Source organism: Rhagoletis zephyria, unplaced genomic scaffold (assembly GCF_001687245.7).
Source record: "Rhagoletis zephyria isolate East Lansing unplaced genomic scaffold, Rhagoletis_zephyria_1.1 Rzeph_scaffold_06312, whole genome shotgun sequence".
Lineage (NCBI taxonomy): Eukaryota > Metazoa > Arthropoda > Insecta > Diptera > Tephritidae > Rhagoletis > Rhagoletis zephyria.
Genome location: NW_016163395.1, coordinates 15,782 through 36,792, shown reverse-complemented (window position 1 = coordinate 36,792; position 21,011 = coordinate 15,782). Strand labels below are relative to the sequence as shown.

At 37.2% G+C, this 21,011-nt stretch overlaps 1 protein-coding gene across 1 annotated transcript; it reads right to left on the bottom strand.

The window, feature by feature from the left end:
• Window positions 1-6,349: 6,349 nt before the first annotated feature.
• On the bottom strand, window positions 6,350-17,918 carry LOC108373047 (piezo-type mechanosensitive ion channel component-like). The gene is made up of 16 exons (XM_017628890.1): window positions 17,744-17,918; window positions 17,353-17,623; window positions 17,056-17,267; window positions 16,694-16,820; window positions 16,495-16,614; window positions 15,857-16,019; window positions 15,114-15,248; window positions 13,200-13,259; window positions 10,753-10,944; window positions 10,408-10,605; window positions 9,794-10,344; window positions 9,340-9,715; window positions 8,106-8,279; window positions 7,533-8,031; window positions 6,628-7,414; window positions 6,350-6,557 (listed from the first exon to the last, which is right to left on the bottom strand). Exons 1-16 carry the CDS (start codon window positions 17,805-17,807, stop codon window positions 6,350-6,352), a joined length of 4,137 nt encoding a protein of 1,378 aa, XP_017484379.1. The 5' UTR covers window positions 17,808-17,918.
• Window positions 17,919-21,011: the final 3,093 nt, after the last annotated feature.

Below are 21,011 nucleotides of genomic sequence, written 5' to 3'. Positions count from 1 at the left end.
ACGGCTATCACACACCCGACAGAAGATGATACCAGCGAATCCAGCTCGACTTCGCAAGCGCACAGCAGCAGCAGCAGCGGCAGTGGTAGTGGTAGCAGTCGTAGCGCTAATAGCGTGAAAAGCGTGTGCATAATGATGGCACTGAAAGCGATACCAGCAGTGAGGAGTGCGTACAACTGATCGATAATGACACTGTGCAACACAATATACGCATTGAATATGCCGACTATGGTGGCTCTGAAGCGCTACCGATTATGCTGATGTGCTATCGGAGAAGAGTGAGAACACCGATAATGCACTCGCCGAAGATGTTGTTGCTGGCGCTGTGCGCTTCGCTTGCCCAAAATCGATATACAGCCGCATTCGCAGGTAAGTAGTGAATTTTATTTTAAATTTATGTAACGAAACTTTTCAACCATACAAAAAAATGTCTGTGCGTCGCTAAATACGTGAAGCCCACCACACCCAGTTCGGATCACACTACAATTCCTCTGGATGGTTTTCTCGACGTACATCGCATGTCATTTGGTTCTGCTCCCAATTCCGATTTGACAACGGTCATACGCGAAGAGGACTCCGACGTTTCGAATGAGGTCTTCTCGCCGCCAACTTATGTAACACGCAGCTATGCAGCTACTTTATTGAGAAGTGTAATTCCCATTTAATTTGTATTGTAATTTTGTAGGAATCCATACAGCAGCCGACTTTGTTGCACACTTTAGTGGTTCCTGTAACTACGTCGTGCAGTCTGAATGTAATGTTAGTGGTGGCAGCTCGATTATCTCTTCGAATTTGATTACTGATGGTGCCTCTGGTCGTCATCGTCGTCAGTCATCAGTTAATGCTGTTTCATGGAATGAAACTGTTTCGGTGCAATGCGCTCCGGATGAAAATACTGATCCCGCTGAAGAAGTAGGCTTAAAAGTTATTATGAGACTGGAACACTAGGAAAATGTGGTTGACGAAGAAATGTGGTTTGAGAAAGCCTGTTTTTAGTGGCAACCTGCTACTTATTTAGCCATATTGGCGATCAAAGCTCTACCGTAGCAATTTCTAGCATTGTCCTGCAGATATGAAGACAATCATTTCATTTCATTCAATTTTTCAGAGAATCGAAATAGCATTTTGTGGCCGTCTTCGATGCTCATTCCTACGACAGAAAATTTAGATTTATATCCTTTGAAGGACTAGCCCGACTCAAAACTGATTTGCTAGAAAGGTAATTATATGGCAGGGCCCTCAGCGGAAATTGTCTCATCACGATAAGGAACATAGACTTCATGACAGTAGGCTACGTGACAAAACCGACAACTCTTATTCAAACCGACACCAAGAGGAGGTCCTGCATTAGCCGCCGCCTCTTCAATGCCCTGCAAGGATTGATTTCTAAGTGGCGCTAGATGCGAATTCCGTAGCTCCAGCCCAAACCAGAGCCTGTCCATCTTTCTTACATATCACATAAAATATGGTCACCCGTCTGCTTACAGCCTATAAAGGCTGTATGTTTATTTGGATCACGCTCATAAGGCGGTAGCCAAAAACCAACCGGCCGCTCTTCTACGTGAGAGATAATCCGCAGGGAAGAATCATGTAAAGCAGCGCAGCAACAGGACCTAGTCTTCATTCGCCCTCTTTCCGCCGAAGACCTTGGTTGGTAGCCGTGGCCCAAAACGCTAAATTTGACGAGGCAATCTGATTTCAGTCCTGTCTTCGTTTCATCGACACAAAAGTGGAATCTATCAGCCCTTTTATGCTTGTCGTCCTCGACATCGTTGTAATTTTTCCTTCAAAAAAACGCAAAACGCCTTTCCGCAAAAATACTGTAGTCAGCGCAACCGGAGTTGGACTGATGAACGTTATTTTTTTTTACGAAAAAATTACAAAGACGTCGACGACGACAACCTCACCAGGGCCATATCTTCTCCTTCCGCTAACATCCATAATACCTTTTCGATTGCCATCGCCGCATTCCGAGAGCTTTGCATTAGCTAGTAAGGAGGAAATCCAGCAGATGATTGCTTCCCGACCCCCAACGATTGTAAGCGGATGATTCGGCTCCGATAAACGATGGATGCTATCCAGAGTCCGTGGACCTGTCACAAATTCAGATGAATTTCCACCCGGTGGTATCACCTCTAGTAACATTTTCGCATTCTGCAGTTTTTCCCGACTTCAGTGGATATTCCTTCCCGTCATCATTGTAAGTCCCCTGACGCTCTAAGGCCATACGGATAAATCGCTCCAGTGGATTGTCGCCTTTTAAGGAAAGCATGAAGAGTATATTCTAAACCTCATGTACGGCAGGGCTAAAGCCTGCTAAGTTTCCTATTCGCATATTTTTACCATATTCACACGCTGTTATCGATAAATTTATCGTTGTACTTATCGATATAATAATCCGCATGATTGCTGAAACAATTATCGCAAACTTTGTCTATATCGATAATCATAGTGACATTGTTTTTGTTATCCATATTGCTATCGATATATTTAATTTACATCGTTATCGGTAACATTAGTGCGCATGTAACTCTAAAAATTTAAAATTATTATTATTCCACTGCCACGGCACGCTTGTCAGCCACCTTTTCACTTGCGTCCCAGTCTAATATTCTCTACTTCTTTATCTTTACGATTCGTAATAATAACTCATTTTAAACCATCAAGCCTTCGGTGGAACTGTCCGTCACCATGCGCCAGAAGTCGCTACATCGACGTCACCTGAGTTTGGGCAATGCTACATACCCCTTGGATGAGCAGAGTGTGCTGCGGGATAGCACGCGACGTGACAGTAGCGTGTCTTGGGCACGTGATGCCGCCACTCAACGTGCCAAAACACGTCCGCACAGTTGGGGGCCCGTTGGTACGGCCTATTATATGGATTCGTTGATGTCTGAACCAGTCGATACTAAGCTGCATGGACAATGTATTTGGAGATTAAGAATATTATTTTCTAACACTCTTAAGCATACATATATTTAAATAGATTTGTAAATTTTATGAATTGTACATAAGTTTGTATGTATTTTAAGACAACTTGTTTCAAAACAATAAAAGTTTTGCTAATTTAGAGAAAAAGTGATGCACCGCTGTTTGTAAATAACACCCAAAGTCAATTTAGAAAAATTGTTAATGTCTTTTACTTAAATTTTTTTGAATTACTACTAACAAGAAATGTACATATAAATGTACAAAGTTCTTTGTAAATAAATAAAAACGCATAGCGAAATGCCATAATTTTAGGTTAATATGTGACGTATGTAGTTGAAACCTGTCTTTTTCGTGAAATTGAATAATTTTTATACTTAAAAAAAATTAGAAAATTTACAACTACACTTTTATATAAAACATTTTAACAATAGGTGCCTACATTACTGTGTATATTACGTGAGCCATGACAGGAAGTGAAACTGCTTTCGTGCGCCAATGGCGCTGCATACAGCGTTGGCTTCAACTCATTTTCAGCAGTCGAAGTGACTACTTCTACAAAAATTATTTAATTGGTGGGTTGTTTTTTTGGTGAGTGTGTTTTTTGTGTGTTCAAATTGTGTGGTACGTAGTATTTGTGTTTATGTCACACGAAACTTAATAAACTCAACACAAAAGCGACGTACTGCATACATTTTTCTTCAAAAAATCATTTTGAAAAATGCACTTACCGCGCAAAAAAAAATAAATTAATAAATGCATTCAAAAATTGCACGCGTAAATTTATGCGCGGCTTTACACGAACGCCGAAAAGTATGGAGGTGTTTAGTTGTAAAAGAAAATCAGCAAAATATTAATAGCACGGGGCTTAAGGAGAGGTATCTTCTAAGCCATGCTTAAATACAAACTGCTTACCAATGTCCAAAGCGGATTTTCGTACAAGCCAAAAAATATATGTAAATTTGTGTATTAACAAAAAACGATTGTAATAAATTCCAAAATTTTGTTCAGCTGCGACTTCATTTCCAGTCGGAGCTTTAATTTTAAGTAATCCCCCCAACCAACAGCTTTAGGCTTCACACTTTTGATCTATTCCGATAAAACTGTGCTTCAAGTCTATTTAGTATAATTCTACACAAAGAGAAAAGTTCTAACAGTGTTAGTTCTAAAGTGCTTCAAAAGTATCTCAGTACGATGGAATTGGAAGGGTGTGGCGTTCTTTGACCTCTTACCAAGAAACCGTACAATCTCTCTCTCCTGAACTTGCGCCACTTCAACTTGATTCACTCTCTTCGAAAATTTTTGCATATATGTACATAATAATAATAATAGATTGGCGCTTACATATATGTTACTGTTTGGCCGAGCTTCTCCTCCGACTTGTGGCTTGCGCCTTGATGTTGTCATACAAAGCGGAGGGACCTACAGTTTTACGCCGACTCCGAACGGCGATTGTATTTTTATGAGAAGCTGTTTTTCATGGCAGAAATACACTCGGAGGTTTGCCATTGCCTGCCGAGGGACGACCGCTGTTAAGAAAAAACCTTTTTCTATATTTTTTGGGATGTTGCTTTGACCAGGGCTTGAACCCAGGTGCTGATGTGTGAAAGCGCGCACTGCTTACCACTACACCACAGCGGCCGACATACATACGGTACATATAAGGCTGTTAATGAGTTCCTTACTTGGTCTTTTCACACATAAATACATTTTTACGAAAGGGGAACTATGGAGCTCAGGCCAACGATTGTTGCAAGCCGCGAATCAGGGCAATCAGAACAGCATTTTCCAGCTAAGAAAAATAAGCGAAAGAGGTTGGTCTAGCGGTGAACGAAGCCAAGAGAAAGTACCTACTGGAAACAAATAAAGGGCCTTAAAGTGAAGTAGGATGCAACATAAAGACCACCAACAATCTCAGCCCGGAAAATAAACAAAGAATAACTCTTGCAAACAGGTGGTACTTTGGGCTCGGTAGGCAATTCAAAAGCAGAGCCCTTTCTCAACGAACAAAAATTATGATCTACAAATCTCACACAAACCCTTTGTAGTTTTATAAGGCGAACAAAGATATGAATGCTTTTTGGCATCCGATAGATCTATTCTAAGCAAAAGCTTTGGCCCTGTTTGCGTGGACGACGGGTACCGAAGAAGATGGAATGACGAACTATCGGAACTTTTTAAACGAGTGCGCTGGCTTGGGCATGTTTTACACGCATGGATTACGAGTCTCCTTCGACTCGGTACCCATGAGTGGACAACGAAAGAAAGGATGCCGGCATGCGGAGAGTCGCCCCATGACTCACAGCATCTCTTCGCATGCCCTCTAAACCCCACCACGCTAACGCCCCTGTCCCTATGGACAGACCCGTCGAAGCTGCACGCTTCGTAGGGCTGCCGTTAGTGGAGCTTGACGGCACGACTGAGGGACTAACCAATCTGGGCGGGGTTGTTGTAGCCGCTACCACAACAACAACAACAACAACGCTCGCGAACACAATGGAAGGTCTAAGTGCAGAAGGACCTTTCTGCACTAGCGAGGTACAACTGGCCCAACTTCGCAAAGGAGAAAAGCTAAGTTTTTTGGCTTCGTCCCATAACCGACAAACGGTTGTAGAGCCAAATAAGAAGAAGAATTATAGAACTCGCCCAAGAACAGCAAAAGTGTAGAATATACATATCTTATGCAATAATAGAAAATGAATTTTTTTCACCCAAAATGAATGAGCCCATATGGTTTATAAACGCACATCAACAGCAAGATATGAGGGAGAGAGATAGAGATGTGAGGGCAGGAAGATGAAGTGGCGTAGAGCAAGATTTACTACCCTTCTGTTTTATAGGGGCTAAGTCCATTGGCGGAGTTATGCTCTAGCTGCAGTAAGCTGATAAGCAACGAGCATTAGAGATGCATACAGGACAGTTAGGCGTGCTGAGCCAATGGATAACATGGAGATGCCAGCGGTGTAGCCTTCCAATAGTGAAAAAAAAAACTTCAGGAATTGAGCATTGAGCCAAGCAGGGCGACCATTGACGATAAGTTGAGAATGCAGCTGACTTTTTACTTCACTGAGTAGATCAATGCGAAGGATAATATAAGAATATTATTGAGAATCTAAATTATATTAAAACACCTTAAAAACGTTTTTCTATTGTTGGAAAACTTGCAATTATGATCTATTAGACGCAAAGTTAGTTTTTCCAGCTTGGACCAAGAATTGACTTAATATTTTACAAAAAGTAAATGCAAAAAGAAAAAAAAATAAAACATCTAACCTAGTGGATTTTTCATTCTGCTTATGTGACTTTCAAAAATTGCACAAATTTAAACAGAAAATCACTAAATTTTAATATATATAAAACATCATATTTTGGGATGTCATTCAAAAAATAAATCTTCATACTCATCAGAGCCATGCGAATTTTATAGAAATTTATAGGCATGTAAATAGCATTTGAGACCAAACAACTTACCATCGAAATGTGTGGGTTTATCAATGGGTTTCAACATTTTTTGTTGTGTGGCACGTATACGTTCCATCTTGCGCTTGATCTTGACCAAAATTTCGTTTTCATGTTGTTGACGATGTTCGATTTGCTTCTGACGTAGATCCTCAATAATATCAGCGCCTCTGCAATGTTAATAAAAGATGTATTAATTATAAAGAAGAACATTATATAAATTCATCCCAACTAACGCACCTCGTCGCCAATATGCTATTCGCCTTCGTATCGATGATTATGTGACAGAAGTAATGCGATTTGAAGATACGCATTTGTAGTATGAGGAATGCAAAACAAATAGTATCCCACATTAGTATTGTCGATTTATTCACCTCCGGGCATTCGCCACCGCCTTTATCCTTTAGTGCATCATCGACGGGTATTTGTGTATGAAAGTAACAGCCGATGCCCAACAAATGTACAAGCCAGCAGCAATTCTGTGTTAATTCTTCTAAGAATAGACAACCAGCCATTTCAAAACAGGTCTTCACAACAATATTAAAAACATTAAAAGCGAGCAGCCAACGCCAACGATTGATGATTTGACGTATGGGACGCAAATAGAAATCGGAACCTTCCCACAAGAATGTGAAAGCGCCAATTAGATAACCCAAAGCGAGAAAATCACTCATATTTGTGCCGGCCAAAAATACGGTGGCCAGTGTTACCCAAAAGAAGCCGCAGAGTATGGCATACATGAAAATATCCAAGTAGTTGCGCACATGCGAAAGGAAATCATTTGTTGGATTGTCAAAAGGCACACGACCCAAATCCTCAATGTCCTTAACCACATTACGATTCGAGCCACCCGGATAGCTGTCGCCGAGTCGTTCTTCGATGCGGTAGATACGCTTTTGACGCGTTACCATCAGTAGGAGTATGAAATCGAAAATCAATTTTTTCGAGTGATCATAATGCAGGTTACCGGGGAGCAAAAGCCAGCCTTGTATGGGTGCTGAGAAGCGGGAATCCTGCCATGGGTATTCTGAAATTAATAGAAATTGAGTTATGGCATAGCAACAAGTATCCTTTTGAAACGTAAGTTATATATGTACATATCGTCCACCGGATAAATAAATGTCGTCTTCAATCACTTAACTTACCCAAACAAAGGCTTGGCGGCAATCCGAGTAAAACCAGGTATTGTAAAAATATACCCAACGCAATGAACACTTGGAATATACCCCAAACGGAACTACGCCGCTTTCGACTGAACATCAACAGCACAGATAACCACACAACATAACAAATTGCTACAATATCCTGTCGATAGGCAATTGTGGTGACCAACATTATCAGTGAGATTTCTTGTCCAAACTTATAAAAGCCATAATTGAAGAGATACTGTATCATAGATTTCAGATTCTTTTCCGCTTTGACACGATCCGTGCTAGGGAATAGCACTTTGCCATGATCTTTTTGCGAATGGCCATAAATTGCGCGCATTTGGAATTGCCTTAGACTGACCACAGCGTGCAGCGTTACAGCGATCATATAAATAATGTACATTTTTATGAGACCAATTAAACCATTTGTCGTATCATCGGCTTTCTGTAGGCCAAACCATACTGCGCTATTGCCGTGTGTTGTGTTTTCATTATCCTGAAAATTAAAATTGTAAAAGGAAGTTAGTAAAATTCTTTATAGTAGAGTTATAAGAAAAATTTTTCACTTACGCATTTCACATCGTAATCCTCATGCGATAGATAACCAATTTGATAGATCATTTTTGCTAATATTATAATTGATACAACAAAAGAGATTATGCGGCTGATAAAGATTTGTATAGAGGTTCTTGTGATGCAACCCAGTATGCAGAGCGCTACGAATATGACGTGAATAATACACACCTAGAAGTACGAGAAAGTGGATCTTAATAGTAATTTATATTTATATACAAATGTGTGTATGTAACATCCACAATATCTTAATTTTAGGCTCATTCTAAATTTCGCATCATTTTGCTTTAGAAAAACTGACTTCATAATCGGGTTAATTTCGTAGAAATCGAGAATAGATTGGTAGTATATCTGGCTTGGGAGTTTGAGGTGATATATATCATAGGGCCTAAATGTAAGCAACGTTAAATCTGTTCGAATTTTCCTCGTATATACTAGTTCCGATTGGGGGTGATACACGTTCCTCGATTGCGGTCAATGTGGAACCATCCTTTGCTAACTCATCTGCGACGTCATTTCAGGTAATGTTGCGAGTACTAGGAGCCCAAACTATGTAAATCAAATTCGAAATCACTATTAACTGCATTTAAAAGAGCTCTAAACTCCGTAATTAGCTTCGAGTTCGCCTTGACGTTGGCCTAAGTCACTACGTTTTAATAGACGAAAACATTCAGTTATAACGAATACATTTGCCTGAAAAACACTTGCAAAATTAGGCAGATGGGTTAATTTTCTTAATCGCAGGCCTTTAGAGAAAACGTCTGCGTCAACTTTGCATTTTATTTTGAAGTCACCGATGAAGTAAGTACCTAGGCGAAGGTATGAAGTTCCCCGCCCCAGTCGCCTTTCGACGTGAGAAGGACCCTGAAGGACGTATGTAGTGCTATTTTAGTTCGTGTACAATCAGTATTCAGTCAAATCTTGGATGAATCTGGGTCATTCCGGTTACGTGGACCCGACTGTGGTGGGAACGAGTGAAAATAAATCTTCTGGATTGTATGCCATAGACTCCTGCGACAGCATTTAGCTGCTGATATTTTCAATACTTTCAATGCCCTTAAAATCCTTTAGACGACTAATTTATGTAAACATTTCTCAATTTTGAAAAAAAAAATCAAACTACGAAATGTGCATAGTTTTTCAGGTCGATTTTTTTAGAATATCGAAAAGCAACCATTTTCAATATAAGCCAGGATATTCTCGAAAATATATTTCAATTTCAAATTCTTACCTCATTAACGGCGCAAACAAATGCTGTTATATATACAGCCTTAATGATGTGTAATTCCAAGAAGCGCCAAAACAATTTCTTCGAAACAATGAAGTAATGCCTTGTAATATTACGTAAACGTTTTAGCGATGAAACAATCAATTTCGTAGCATCATTGCTACGATCAGACTTCGAGTCTTTTCTAGGCTGCTCAGTTTCAGTTTTTGGGACCCGTGCATCATTTATGTCAGCCGGTTCACGCTCTCCTAGCGACTCAATGAATCGACGATGGAAATAATGCACCTGTATGACTGTTAGTACAACGATTAGCGTTGGTGAGACCAGATGCAGGAAGAGATCTTTGGTTTTGTAACGCTCCAGGCCGATATCGTTTTGGCTGTGCGTGAAAGAAACAAATTTTTTGTTAATAGCCAAACATATTTGTTTTCAAAATTTCCATTTCATTCATACTTACAGCGTTTGTGATATATTCAAATACTCATACCAATATTGATCGAATTTATCAAATTGATAGGTGTAAATGAGTATTAGCATGGACATGGCATAGAAGATGATGAATAGCCAAAAACCATACATGACCTTGACCCACACCTTCGATGATGATTGGAAGACGAGTAAGAAGAAGAGAAATAACGCCATGTAGCATATGCGAAAACCGGTCATAAATTTTCCCGTCATAGCGCACAAGAAGATCACCAAAACTAGCATCCAAATCCATAAGCGAACTAAGAGATTTTTCACGATATCGCCAATTTTCTTGAGGAATTTCGATGTATGCTTGCGCGCCGATTCAACGGATGTATCCGAATCTATAGTTTCAAGTGCCATTGCAATAGGTGTTTTACGCTTATTGCGTTTCTCTTCGGCTTTCTCTTGGAAAAACTGCCTTGAAGTAACCCAAAACATGAGTAGGAAGAGCGTCTTGACAATTAGTGGCACACAGGGGTGTGTGCCATGCTCCTGCGGGCGCTCAAGACCGATTTGTTGCAAATTGATGCCGGCGGTCTGTGTAGAGGAGGGAATGATTAGCAGGACGGCAATAAGAAATATGATCATTAATGAACTTACATCCACTTTGGAGGGTAATTCGTCATTTTTCAAATTCATGCCATAAATATATTGTGCTATCAGTAGTAACTCGGCATAGCATACGATGAAGGGGCTGGAACGCATCATGGCTTTACGCTGATTGGGTATCATCCAGAGTATGTTGGCCCAAAGTAGTAGAACGAAGGTCAGCCAACTGTGGTAAATGATGGACCAGGTCTGAAAAGAGGTTAACAGACCGTTAAAATTTCAAAATGCAATCGAAGTTTTGAGCTAAATAAATATAAAAACTAGCTCCTCAGAAAAATCTGGGAAGAACTTATGCTTTTGGGATTTACGATGAACATTTCTACTTTTCATACTCACCATCATAGAGATATTTGTAAATATATAACTATTCTGATATATAAACTGGCCAATGCTTATAAAGCCATAGCAAATCTGATCGCATATCGTATTAGTAAATATATCGACGGATTGTGTGGACGTCTGCGTTTCCAGTGCAATTTCATCGCTTGTGATTTCTTTGGCATCACTTTTGCGTAAACGTTTCACCAGCTGATAGAGGAATGGTATGAGAAAAGGAAATTATTTATTACACTAACTCTTAAAATAAAAATAAATAAAATAAATAAATAGAAAATAAAATATAACAAGCAGTTAGACCATAGACAAATGGATTCGATAATAATCCAATAAACGCTTATTAACGAACACAATGAATGAGAGTGTTAATTAGTGAATTCCATCGCTGGAAGCATGAGCTGCTAAGACAAAAACGTACAACAGATGTAAACAATGATGGATGCTCATAAGTAGTAGAATGGCAGAGATTAATTATATGGTGGCATGTTAGTTATTATACAGTTAGAAATTCTATTCTTTCACGCTTACGTATGAAAATGTATCACAAAGTTTACTTAACTAAGTAGAAAATTGGGTGTTTAATAAGTATTTGTTGGGTAATGGGGTAGGACAAGAGACATTTTCTTAACAGAATAAACAGCTAATTTCTACATGAAAAGATTTTTACGTATTTACACATTTAAATCTGACACCAACCCAGACAAAAACAGTATTTAACTTACCAATACAGAAAGTAAAGCCGATTTTAAAAAGTAGTTAAAGCTTTTCAAAAGCTCTTCAAATGAAAAACTTTGATAAAAAGCGCATAATGCCTCAGGGAAGTCGCGAGCAAAATATAAACCCCGAGAGAAGCTTTTTAATAGGGAGTCGTTTGTAAGACAATTGAAAGAGAGTAGGCAAAATAGTGTGAAAGAGTTTTTTTCATTTTGGCACGAGAGTCTTTCAAAAAAAAAAGCTCCCTTGCCCACTTTGGAGATGCATATCATTTAGCGGGCGCTGCTCCAACAGTCGCAATGGCCGAGTGAGCAAAGCACTAACGTGTCATTCGAGAGATCTGAGGTTCAAACCCTCGGGCAGCGAGTATTTCTTTAATTAAATTTTCTTTTAGTTTTTAGATTTTGTTTTATAAAAAAATCTACTTCATTTAATTTTTAAGAACAAGATTCGAAGATTCAAATTTCTTTTGATTTTTAGGAACTGATTTTACTTTTCTCTTTTTTTAATTATTTAAATTTTAAATTAAATTTAAACTTAACTCTCATTGTCGAAACTAATTTTTTCTGCGTTAAATTATTATGGGAAGTTATTTCCCTTTTTTTTAAATACATTTTTCTATTAACTTTTCTTTTACTTTTAGAATGTATTGTTTCAAAAAGAAAAATATTTTATTTTTCTAAATTTCACTTTTTAGAAAACTATTTTATTTTTTCATTTGAATTTTTTTCCTTTTTTAAATTTCACTTTCTTTAAATTTTTAGTATTTATTGTTTTTAAAAAAGCAATCTCTTTTTCAATTGGATATAGTTTGTAGGAATTGTTTTGTGATAATTTCATTTGAATTTTTTTATTAAAACAAAATATTTTTCAATTTAATTTAATTTTTAGAAAACTAATTGCTAATAGAGAAACAATAACGTGAGACCTCCTAGTTAGCAGATCTTTCGATTAGTCTTTCGATATATAGAAAAAAGCTTTAAAGATAGTCTATAGAATAGACAAATGTTTTACGAAATATAAAAGCTTTCTCTATTCGTGATGGATTTAGAGCAGTAGCGGCAATTAGGGCTTTTACTCTACATGCGTCTATACAACACAACGTATGTCAAGCTTAGACAAGCTCTGTATGCGCTGCCAATCACAACTCCCTGTGCGGGTCAATAGAAAATCTATAAAAAGCTCTTCTGCGGAATGTGTTTTTCTCGTGACTGCTATAGGCATGTGTGTCGAGCTTTTTAAGGTTTCTTCACATTTTTCATAGACAAGCCAACACAAAAACCAATCGCGATGGAGAAGCTTTTTATAACTTTCAATAGATTTAATATTGATGCGCACAGAGTAAATAAAAGCTTCCTCTGATCGTAACGTTAACAGGTCGCGCCTCTGTCCATTGTTTTTAAAATCAACTTTGCTTTGAGCAAAGGTAAGTCCCTACTTATTTAAATTATACTATATACTTTATTTACATAAACGAGCTACGATTATAAATGTATGTATGTCTAATTACTAAGAGGATTGGGTGTAGTTAGGAACCGACTTGTGATCTTCTAAGCGATGTCCTATGACAAGGATAACATGAATTTTAGACAAACAAGTTAAACACTTATAATAAATGTTGGGGTTAATTGATTATTATGATGATTTTTTTTTTATAGCAAACTTTAGTTAGTTGAAAGATTTTTAAATTTGAGTTTTTGTTTTTCATTTAACACACAGGTTAGTTTACGTACAGGTGTCGTCTCAGTCGGTTCGATAGTACTTTTTGGACGTTGGTCACGACGTAACGAAACCTAAAGTAAAAGTAGAAAAGCATAAACTTAAAAACAAAACGCAATTGAAAGCAATAAAGATGTGCTGAAAATTATTTAAGTTTTTTTTTCAAAATTTCGAAAGAAATTTAGTTGTTATTAAAAAAGTGTGCTGGAAATGAGAGGGGAATGGAAAAAGGGTATTAAGGACAAAACAAAAAATGATATAAATACTTGGTACGAATAAGGAAATTAGAATTTCAGTAAAAAGCTTTAGTTAACTATTAAAAAAATAAAAGAAATAATGAAAAAACTAAATGAAAAATTAAAATTAATTAAATACAATTTTTGCAGAATAATTTGGAAACCGACAAAATAATAAAAAAAACTAAAAAAATACAGTGGCGTAAATAGTAAAATTATATCTAACTACTTTAATATTAAAAAAAAAATACTTCTTAAAGAGAAAAAATACGAAGGCGAAAGGACAAAGTAATTTTAATATGAATACAAAATAAAATGTAAAATGTATAATTAAGTTCGGGTACAAATTTTTATTTAAGTTATACACTAGGGCGGGTCAATTTTCTTTGACTATGTGCGTATAACATAGGAGGTTGCTATCTGTAATCTTAACTCGAATATGTCCAGAACTTTTTTGGCTCGGATTTCGAATTTTTGTTTTAAGGTTGTTTCTTATAGGGATAAGGATTTACGTAGACACTTTATGAAAAATTAAAAACGTAGTTATATTCGAAATTTGGCAACTCCAAATTGATTTTAGCCCCATGGTTTCTTCGGCAAATTCGCTTAAAATTGCACGTAGAATTCTTCAGTACTATACGCTCATAATCGAAAAGATTATCCATACCAATTGACCCGCCCTATTATACACTCTACGCCTTTAATTTAAGATCAGTTTAGTTTATTAAAAGTGATTTTAGAAGTTTGAATTTTATGTAGTCAATATACATATTTCAGGAACTTTTAAAGCTTAACCTTTCCATATACCAATTTTAGGGCCTAAACCAAACTACGCCTAAACGGCAGTTCCCATACGTGATAGTCAAACCACAAGAAGATCTCGCTCAACCTCAACACAGATTTTTAAAGTGGATGAAATTTCACCTTTTTATACCTATTTACAAACAAATTCCAATGGTGAAACATATTTCTCGGCTTCCGAGACATAAATATTTTGTGCGTATTTTTTTCGTGGAGCATTTTTACCCCTTAGCTCTTACCACAATGGGTCTTGTCAACTCTTATCTAGAACAAGTTTCGTGTAAATTTATTAAAATGGCGTTTAAAGGGTTAAAAGGTCCCACAAAATTATGTAGTGGCGTGTAGGCATAGGAAAACATTATTAAAGAATTTTGCCAAAAATTTCCGGGAATTTTTCTAGCTCTCGCCGTAAGAGTCACCTTATACCTTATAGTTTACATGTTGTTATGAACTGGGTTCAATAGAGCCGCAACAAATAAATAAGAAAATAAAACCTTTTTTTAAGAAACTCCGTAAAAGTCAACCGAAGTGGCAGCTCAAGCATTAAAACCTAACGAGCACCGAAAACAACTGACCTAAATGATCCTTTAAGATCAAAAATAAATGAATTTCTAAAGAAAAACCAAATATTTTTTCGAATTTTAAAAACTGCCGAACAGACTGCGTATTCAAACGAACTATAAACGCGGTGTAGAACCCAGTTGAAACTTTAAAGCAAAGAAACTAATAAGTTTTTAATTGTCTAAGAACATCCATAGAAATTTTTACAAAAAAAAGTAGTCCAATTATAACTTAAGCAATCGCATTTATATGCATGTTTCCAGTAATGTTTAGATGCGTGTATGTTAATGAAACTATGCGTATATTTTTTTATTTTATTTTTTCGCTTACAGTCAGGCGTTGTGCACGTGTCCAACTATCCTTTTTACTACTACGCAATGAATGTGTCGTTACGCGAGATATTTGACGATTTAATCTACTACCATTTTCTAATTGGCCTTTGGCGGGTTTGGGCTTTGCAGTGACCTAAGCATGCCGGACGGGTTACCAAATTTGGGGTAGTGCACAGAATTACAAAATGTATTTTAGAATAGAGTAAAAAATATATTAATAGTTTTTTTTTTTTTGTTTTTGTAAATATACGAATACATATTTTTTTTATTTTGTAGGTGTTGCGTTCGAATTGGATTTTTGTTTTTCGGAGCAGCAGTGGTAGCATTGTTGGTTTGGACGCAAAAGCAGCATTAAAAGAAAGGAAAGAGATTCAAGTTTGAAATTTTGTTTAGTCAAATTAGTTCACATACGAATTTCGATTTTATATAAAAACAAAAAATTCGGGCACAATAAAGCCAAAAGCCTTTTTTTTAGAGATGGGGTATTATTTGTGTTAAAAAGTGTAGCGTACATATATTTTTTTTTAATTGATATGGAAATGCAATTGCTGTTTTTTGTTTTGTTGTAGTGTGCATTCTTCGATTAGTTAATACAGAATAACCATGAAATTGGTTAAAATGCAAATAAGAACCCCGCAAAGTATTAGATATGTATGTATGCAGTAAGAATATTTTGTTTTTGTTTTTTTACTTTGGTAAGTTAAAAAAAAAATACATTTTGAAATCTATTTTAATACTCACATTTGCATTGCTTAGGCACTTGGCGGTGAGCGCAAGCACAAAATATGTTAACAGCATTAAAATAGGAAGAATGAAGGAGTCGAAACTGTACTTCAAATTGTAGCTCATAACGCGTATGTCCCGATCGCAGGACGATAGGACCAACGGCTCCAGGCCGATCAGTCTGAAAAGATGTTTAGATTAATTTAAGCGCATTTGCTTACAACATGCTATGTATGAATGTTAGGGTGGTCCGTAAAATATCAACATCTAAAGTTTTTTATGGGCACCCCTTTATTTTCTTTTGCGTACAAAATAAAGACATCCACAGGACTTAAAAAATTTTAAACTCATTTTTACGGGTCGCTAAGAGGGTTTGATTTTTATTTTTATTTTTTTATCGCAAAAATTCGACAAAACTGTGACTGAAAATCTGATCAATTTGACTTATTACTGAAACTAATTCATATAAATTCATAAACTAGCTGAGTTATAGGTGGCCAAAATCTAAATTTTTTAGAATTTCTGCGATCTAAAAAATTAATTTTTTCAAACTCTTGTAGCGACTGCCATTTGTGTTAAATTTGGAAATTTTCGTGGATGTTTTTTTTTTTGTACGCAAGCCTTCATTCAGCATAATGTATGCACATTTTACTTACCTTGCTATTAAATTATCACTACTCAAATAATGTTGCGCCCATGGCGTTTGATATGCGACAATACACACCGAGTGCAATGCAATCATCAGCATGAGAAAACGCAGCAGCACGGAGAATCCTCTGTGATTAGGGATGGGTAATGAACAAGAAAATAGTGGCATTGATAACACTCAACACATAACAATTAATTAACACTCACTGTCGCAGCGAATTATAGGTGGCCCAGTATGTGCCACTCAACAGGAATATGAGAAAGTATAATCCAGCAGGCGCTGACGGCCGCAGCACGGATATAACAAATAGCATCGCCAGGCAAAAGAGTGGTGCTGCAGAAGGAGAAAGGAAATATAAAATGAAAGATGCCTAAATTTGAGTGAAAAAATAATACGTTAACAGATTTCTATAATTCTTTTTTTTTTTGTGGTACCTCCGAGATGGTCCCATACTAATTTGGTACAGATCCGATCATTGGATCATGAAGAAATTAACGGTAATCTTAAATTTTTATATGAGAATTGTAGGCGGTTTTGTTTTTTGCTTAAAAATTACTTGTTAACTTACATATTCTTATTAATCCATCGAAGAATGCTTCATCATCTGGATTAACATTGTCATCCGATTCTCGCAACGGAATCGGTATAGCTTCTCCAATTTCTAACTGCAGAGTAATTGGTGGTGGTGTTTGTGATAGCTTTTTTATGATTATAAATGAAACTACCACTGTGATGAAAACCAACAAATCCGGCGCATGCCATTCAATGGCGGCTATAGGACTAAAAAAAAAAAAAATTAAAACGAAAAAAATGCGATTAGTTTATAGTAAATATTTTAATTTATGTAGATTAATACTTTACTTACTGTAGGTTTTGCAAATTAATGAATCCGATGTGTCGCAACAATTGTTGCGTAAATGAACACATAGCGAAGATCGATTCGATCTTCATAGCAATTATTGTCACTTGCAGTACTATATGACATAATAGTAGTAGTGCACATAGTGCGATGAGTATGATGAAAAATGGTCCCACGGAACTTTTAAAATTACGACTGTTGGCGATGGGGATAAAGGGCGTTATAAAAAACATTAACAGGTACACGAACGAGATACCGGCAGGGCGGAATAGTGCGGCTGAAAAGGAAGAAATATACGATATGAGTAAGCAACTGCATGCACGTCAAAGGAATTCCCCTTTTAACTACATAAAAAAAACAATCATCAAGTAATTGTTTTACTTTTTCCATCACTTACCCAGCACCAGTACCGTCGGCACTACCACATATTGCACCGCAAGACAGCCATAGCTGATTGCCATTTTGTGGAAGAATTAAGTGTGTTCTTACTACTATCGAGGTTGAAGTACCTGCGTCAGCTGCTGGTTTTGTTGTTTTTGCGGCATCACCAGCCGAAATTGGTCACATTGGGGCCCACTAAAAGATAAAAGAAAAAAAAAAAAAAAGTTAATGAAATAACATCAAACAATCTATATCTTACAACGTAATTTTTGAACAAATGTATATACTTGAAACTTTTCTTAAATACCAGAGTTCCGAATAAATTTCGAGAAGGCCCAAAAGTTCCCAAAAAAATACCGAATATTTCCCAAAAGTAAAACACGAAAAATCTCGCAAAGTTCCAAAGGGGTTCGAAAGAAGCCTGAAAAGCATTAAAAAGGTGCAGAAATTCCTCGTAAAATCGAGAAAAATTAAATGCAAAGAATACCGAAACATCTTAGAATGTTCCGAAAATTCCAAAGTCTTGAAAAAATAATAAAAGATTCCGAAAAATAAAACGTGAATTATACCGAAAACCTCTAGTAAAGTTTTGCAAAAATACCAGAAGTTTCCGAAAAGGCCCAAAATACGAAGAGTCCCGAAAAAATTCTGAGCGGTCCCGAAATGCACCGTTAACATTTCGATGTAGGTTTGGACGTGAAGTTCCCGTTAAGTCCCGAGCGGTCCCGAAAAATCTTTGAACAGTACCAAGCAGTTCCCGAGCAAACGCAGTGAAAAATTGTAATGAGTGCCACACGGAGGATCCCGAAAAAAATCCAAAAATCACGAAAACATTCCAAAAATTCTTGAAAGACCCCGATAAAACATGGAAAAAGTAAGAGAATTTTCCAAAAAAAAAAATCCTAAAAGTCTATGTAAACTATGTAACATACGGGGAACTTACTTAAAAAACTAAAAGAAATCAGATAAGTAAAATTTTTTCAAGTCATAACCAGCACAGCTGTTTTGGTAATTTTTCTACAAAAATTGGTAACTTTAATTGTTTATTTGTCGGGTTTGGTAAGTTGATAATTTATTCTTCAGTTTGGTAACTTTTTGGAATTAAGCCATTAATGAATTACTTCGGGCTATCAACCGCAAAGGTGTACACCATACGAGCATTTCAGGAATTCTCGCACGCCTTAGGGCGTTGAATTTTTGGAAAAAATTTCGACCACTTTTTGGTATTTATTGGTCGTTACTTCGTACATAACTTGATACAGGTTAGTTTTGAGGTGCTTCAAAGTTCTAGGTTTATCCGAAAGGTACGTTTCATTAAAAAGTTCAAACATGCGAACACTTGTTTGAGCCATTGTGTATACGAGTATTTTGATACATACATACATATGTATGCATGTAAATAGTCCCCCGTAAGTCGGTTTGTCCTACAACTAACCGTAGGCCCATGAAACAAGCCGCTTCGACGTGGATGGACAAGAGGGAGAGGGGTATGACTGAGTAGGCATGTGACAAGGTTGTGGGTTGGTGTCTTGTGTGGAATCCTCGCAGGCTGGGCACTAATTGGGTATATCGGAGTCGAGTCTGGATAGATAGCTGTTTCCAATATCTACACTAAACTGTTCTACGTAGCAGCTGAAGTTCGATGTCGGCAACAGATGGAGATTAAGCTTCTATCACGAAGCAGAGAGAGTTGCAGAAGGTGGTGACAGGCACTCTATGTATACCGTTTATCGCCTGTCTGTACGTCGCTAGATCCAGTAGTTGTACCATGTACGTCTGGACTGCGTCCTTATACTCAAAAGGATGCCTTATGACCTGCCTGGACGGAGGTCTCTGCTCATGTTCGGGTGCTCACGACTGTAGCACCCTACCAAAAACAGCTCAGGGACATCAAAAGGCATTCTGTCGCTGTGCAAATTGCAGCGTTTTGACCAACCTGTAGCTTCGTCCACTGCGTCCAACTATTTAGTTCGAGGCGACCAAATAGGTGCAGCATAATTTCCAACCGACCAACCAGCAGCCTTGTATGTTGCCACCAACCTTCATGAGTTTTAGCCCCAGTTGTTGCCGGCGAGTGACTTGAGCACCTCTTTGTTTCGGCTCTGTGGTTTACTCATTCCGACCACAGCCGGGTGAATGGCTCGGGTTTTTACCGGACAAGGACTGTTGTTTCGGGGACCTAACCCCGTTTAGATTTGCCACCTCATCAATCGTTAAATCTTAGATCTTTAACTTTCGTTTGGTATGACTTTTACCTCCTAAAAAAATCTTGGGTGCTCAATAGTATTAAAAATATAAATTGATTGCAGTATTACCTTTTTATATCATTTTTCATTGCATCCGACTTTTAAGGCCAATTTGTCTATTCCAATAGGTTCAAGGGCGAACACTGTCAAATGGTAATAACATGCACCCCAATGAAAAAGAACCGCACATATGCAACTCAATTTAAATGCGATAGCAAAACACTCATCAACTGCACAACAAACGAGTGGGAGAAACATTGCATAAGGATTAACGAACAAGGAGATGTACGATATATTTTATCAGGTCAGAGAAAAGGATGAAGAACACAGTGCTAATAATACGGCAAATTAGTAGGCGCACCAAGCCAGCTGCATGGAGCAATGCATTGCCTAATAAGGGTATTCATGAGGTCATGGGCCGCGACAGCTGTACGTAACTAAATGTGGAAGATAATCATGTTTTTGTAGTTTTATAATTTCATTATAGCAGAATATGATTGTCGTAGTTTCGAGAACTACAAATTCATAGTTTAAAAATTTAAGTTACAAAAGAAGTAAGGTAATTGAAGCAAGCAAGGAAGAATAGTAGCAAAAGTGGTAAGGGCAGGACATGTGTGCGCCGCTATACACAATCCGCTACACATTGCGTGACTTTCACATTGAATTAACCTACATAATGCGTTAGTTAGCCTTTCAGCTGCTAACCGAAATGGGGGTTAAAGTAAGACAAAACATATTTCAGAATAAATGAGGAAAAGCTATCTGTACTAACGAAGCAACATTCCTAGTTACTGCATTCAATAGCAGTTGTAGCGAGTAAAAAAAGAAAAACTTTAGCACACACCCACATCACATAAAAAAAAATGCCATAAAAAAGGATAACTGAGAAAACATGGCGGTTGAGGTTGAAATAGGCTTTCCATTGTCAGTGTCAAGTCTTGCAAGTACTTATATCCATACATACTTACATGCCTATGTCTGTTTGTGCGAGTGTGTCCTTTAATTAACAAAACTAATTTGCGGAAATAAACATTGTCA

Coding starts and splice junctions, on each gene's coding strand:
- LOC108373047 (XM_017628890.1), bottom strand. CDS start 17,807: ATGGCAATCAGCTATGGCTGTCTTGCGGTGCAATATGTGGTAGTGCCG. Junction 16,020..16,494: donor AGTGATAATTTAATAGCAAG/GTAAGTAAAATG, acceptor ACATCTTTTCAG/ACTGATCGGCCTGGAGCCGT. Junction 13,260..15,113: donor CACGTGCACAACGCCTGACT/GTAAGCGAAAAA, acceptor CTTTTACTTTAG/GTTTCGTTACGTCGTGACCA.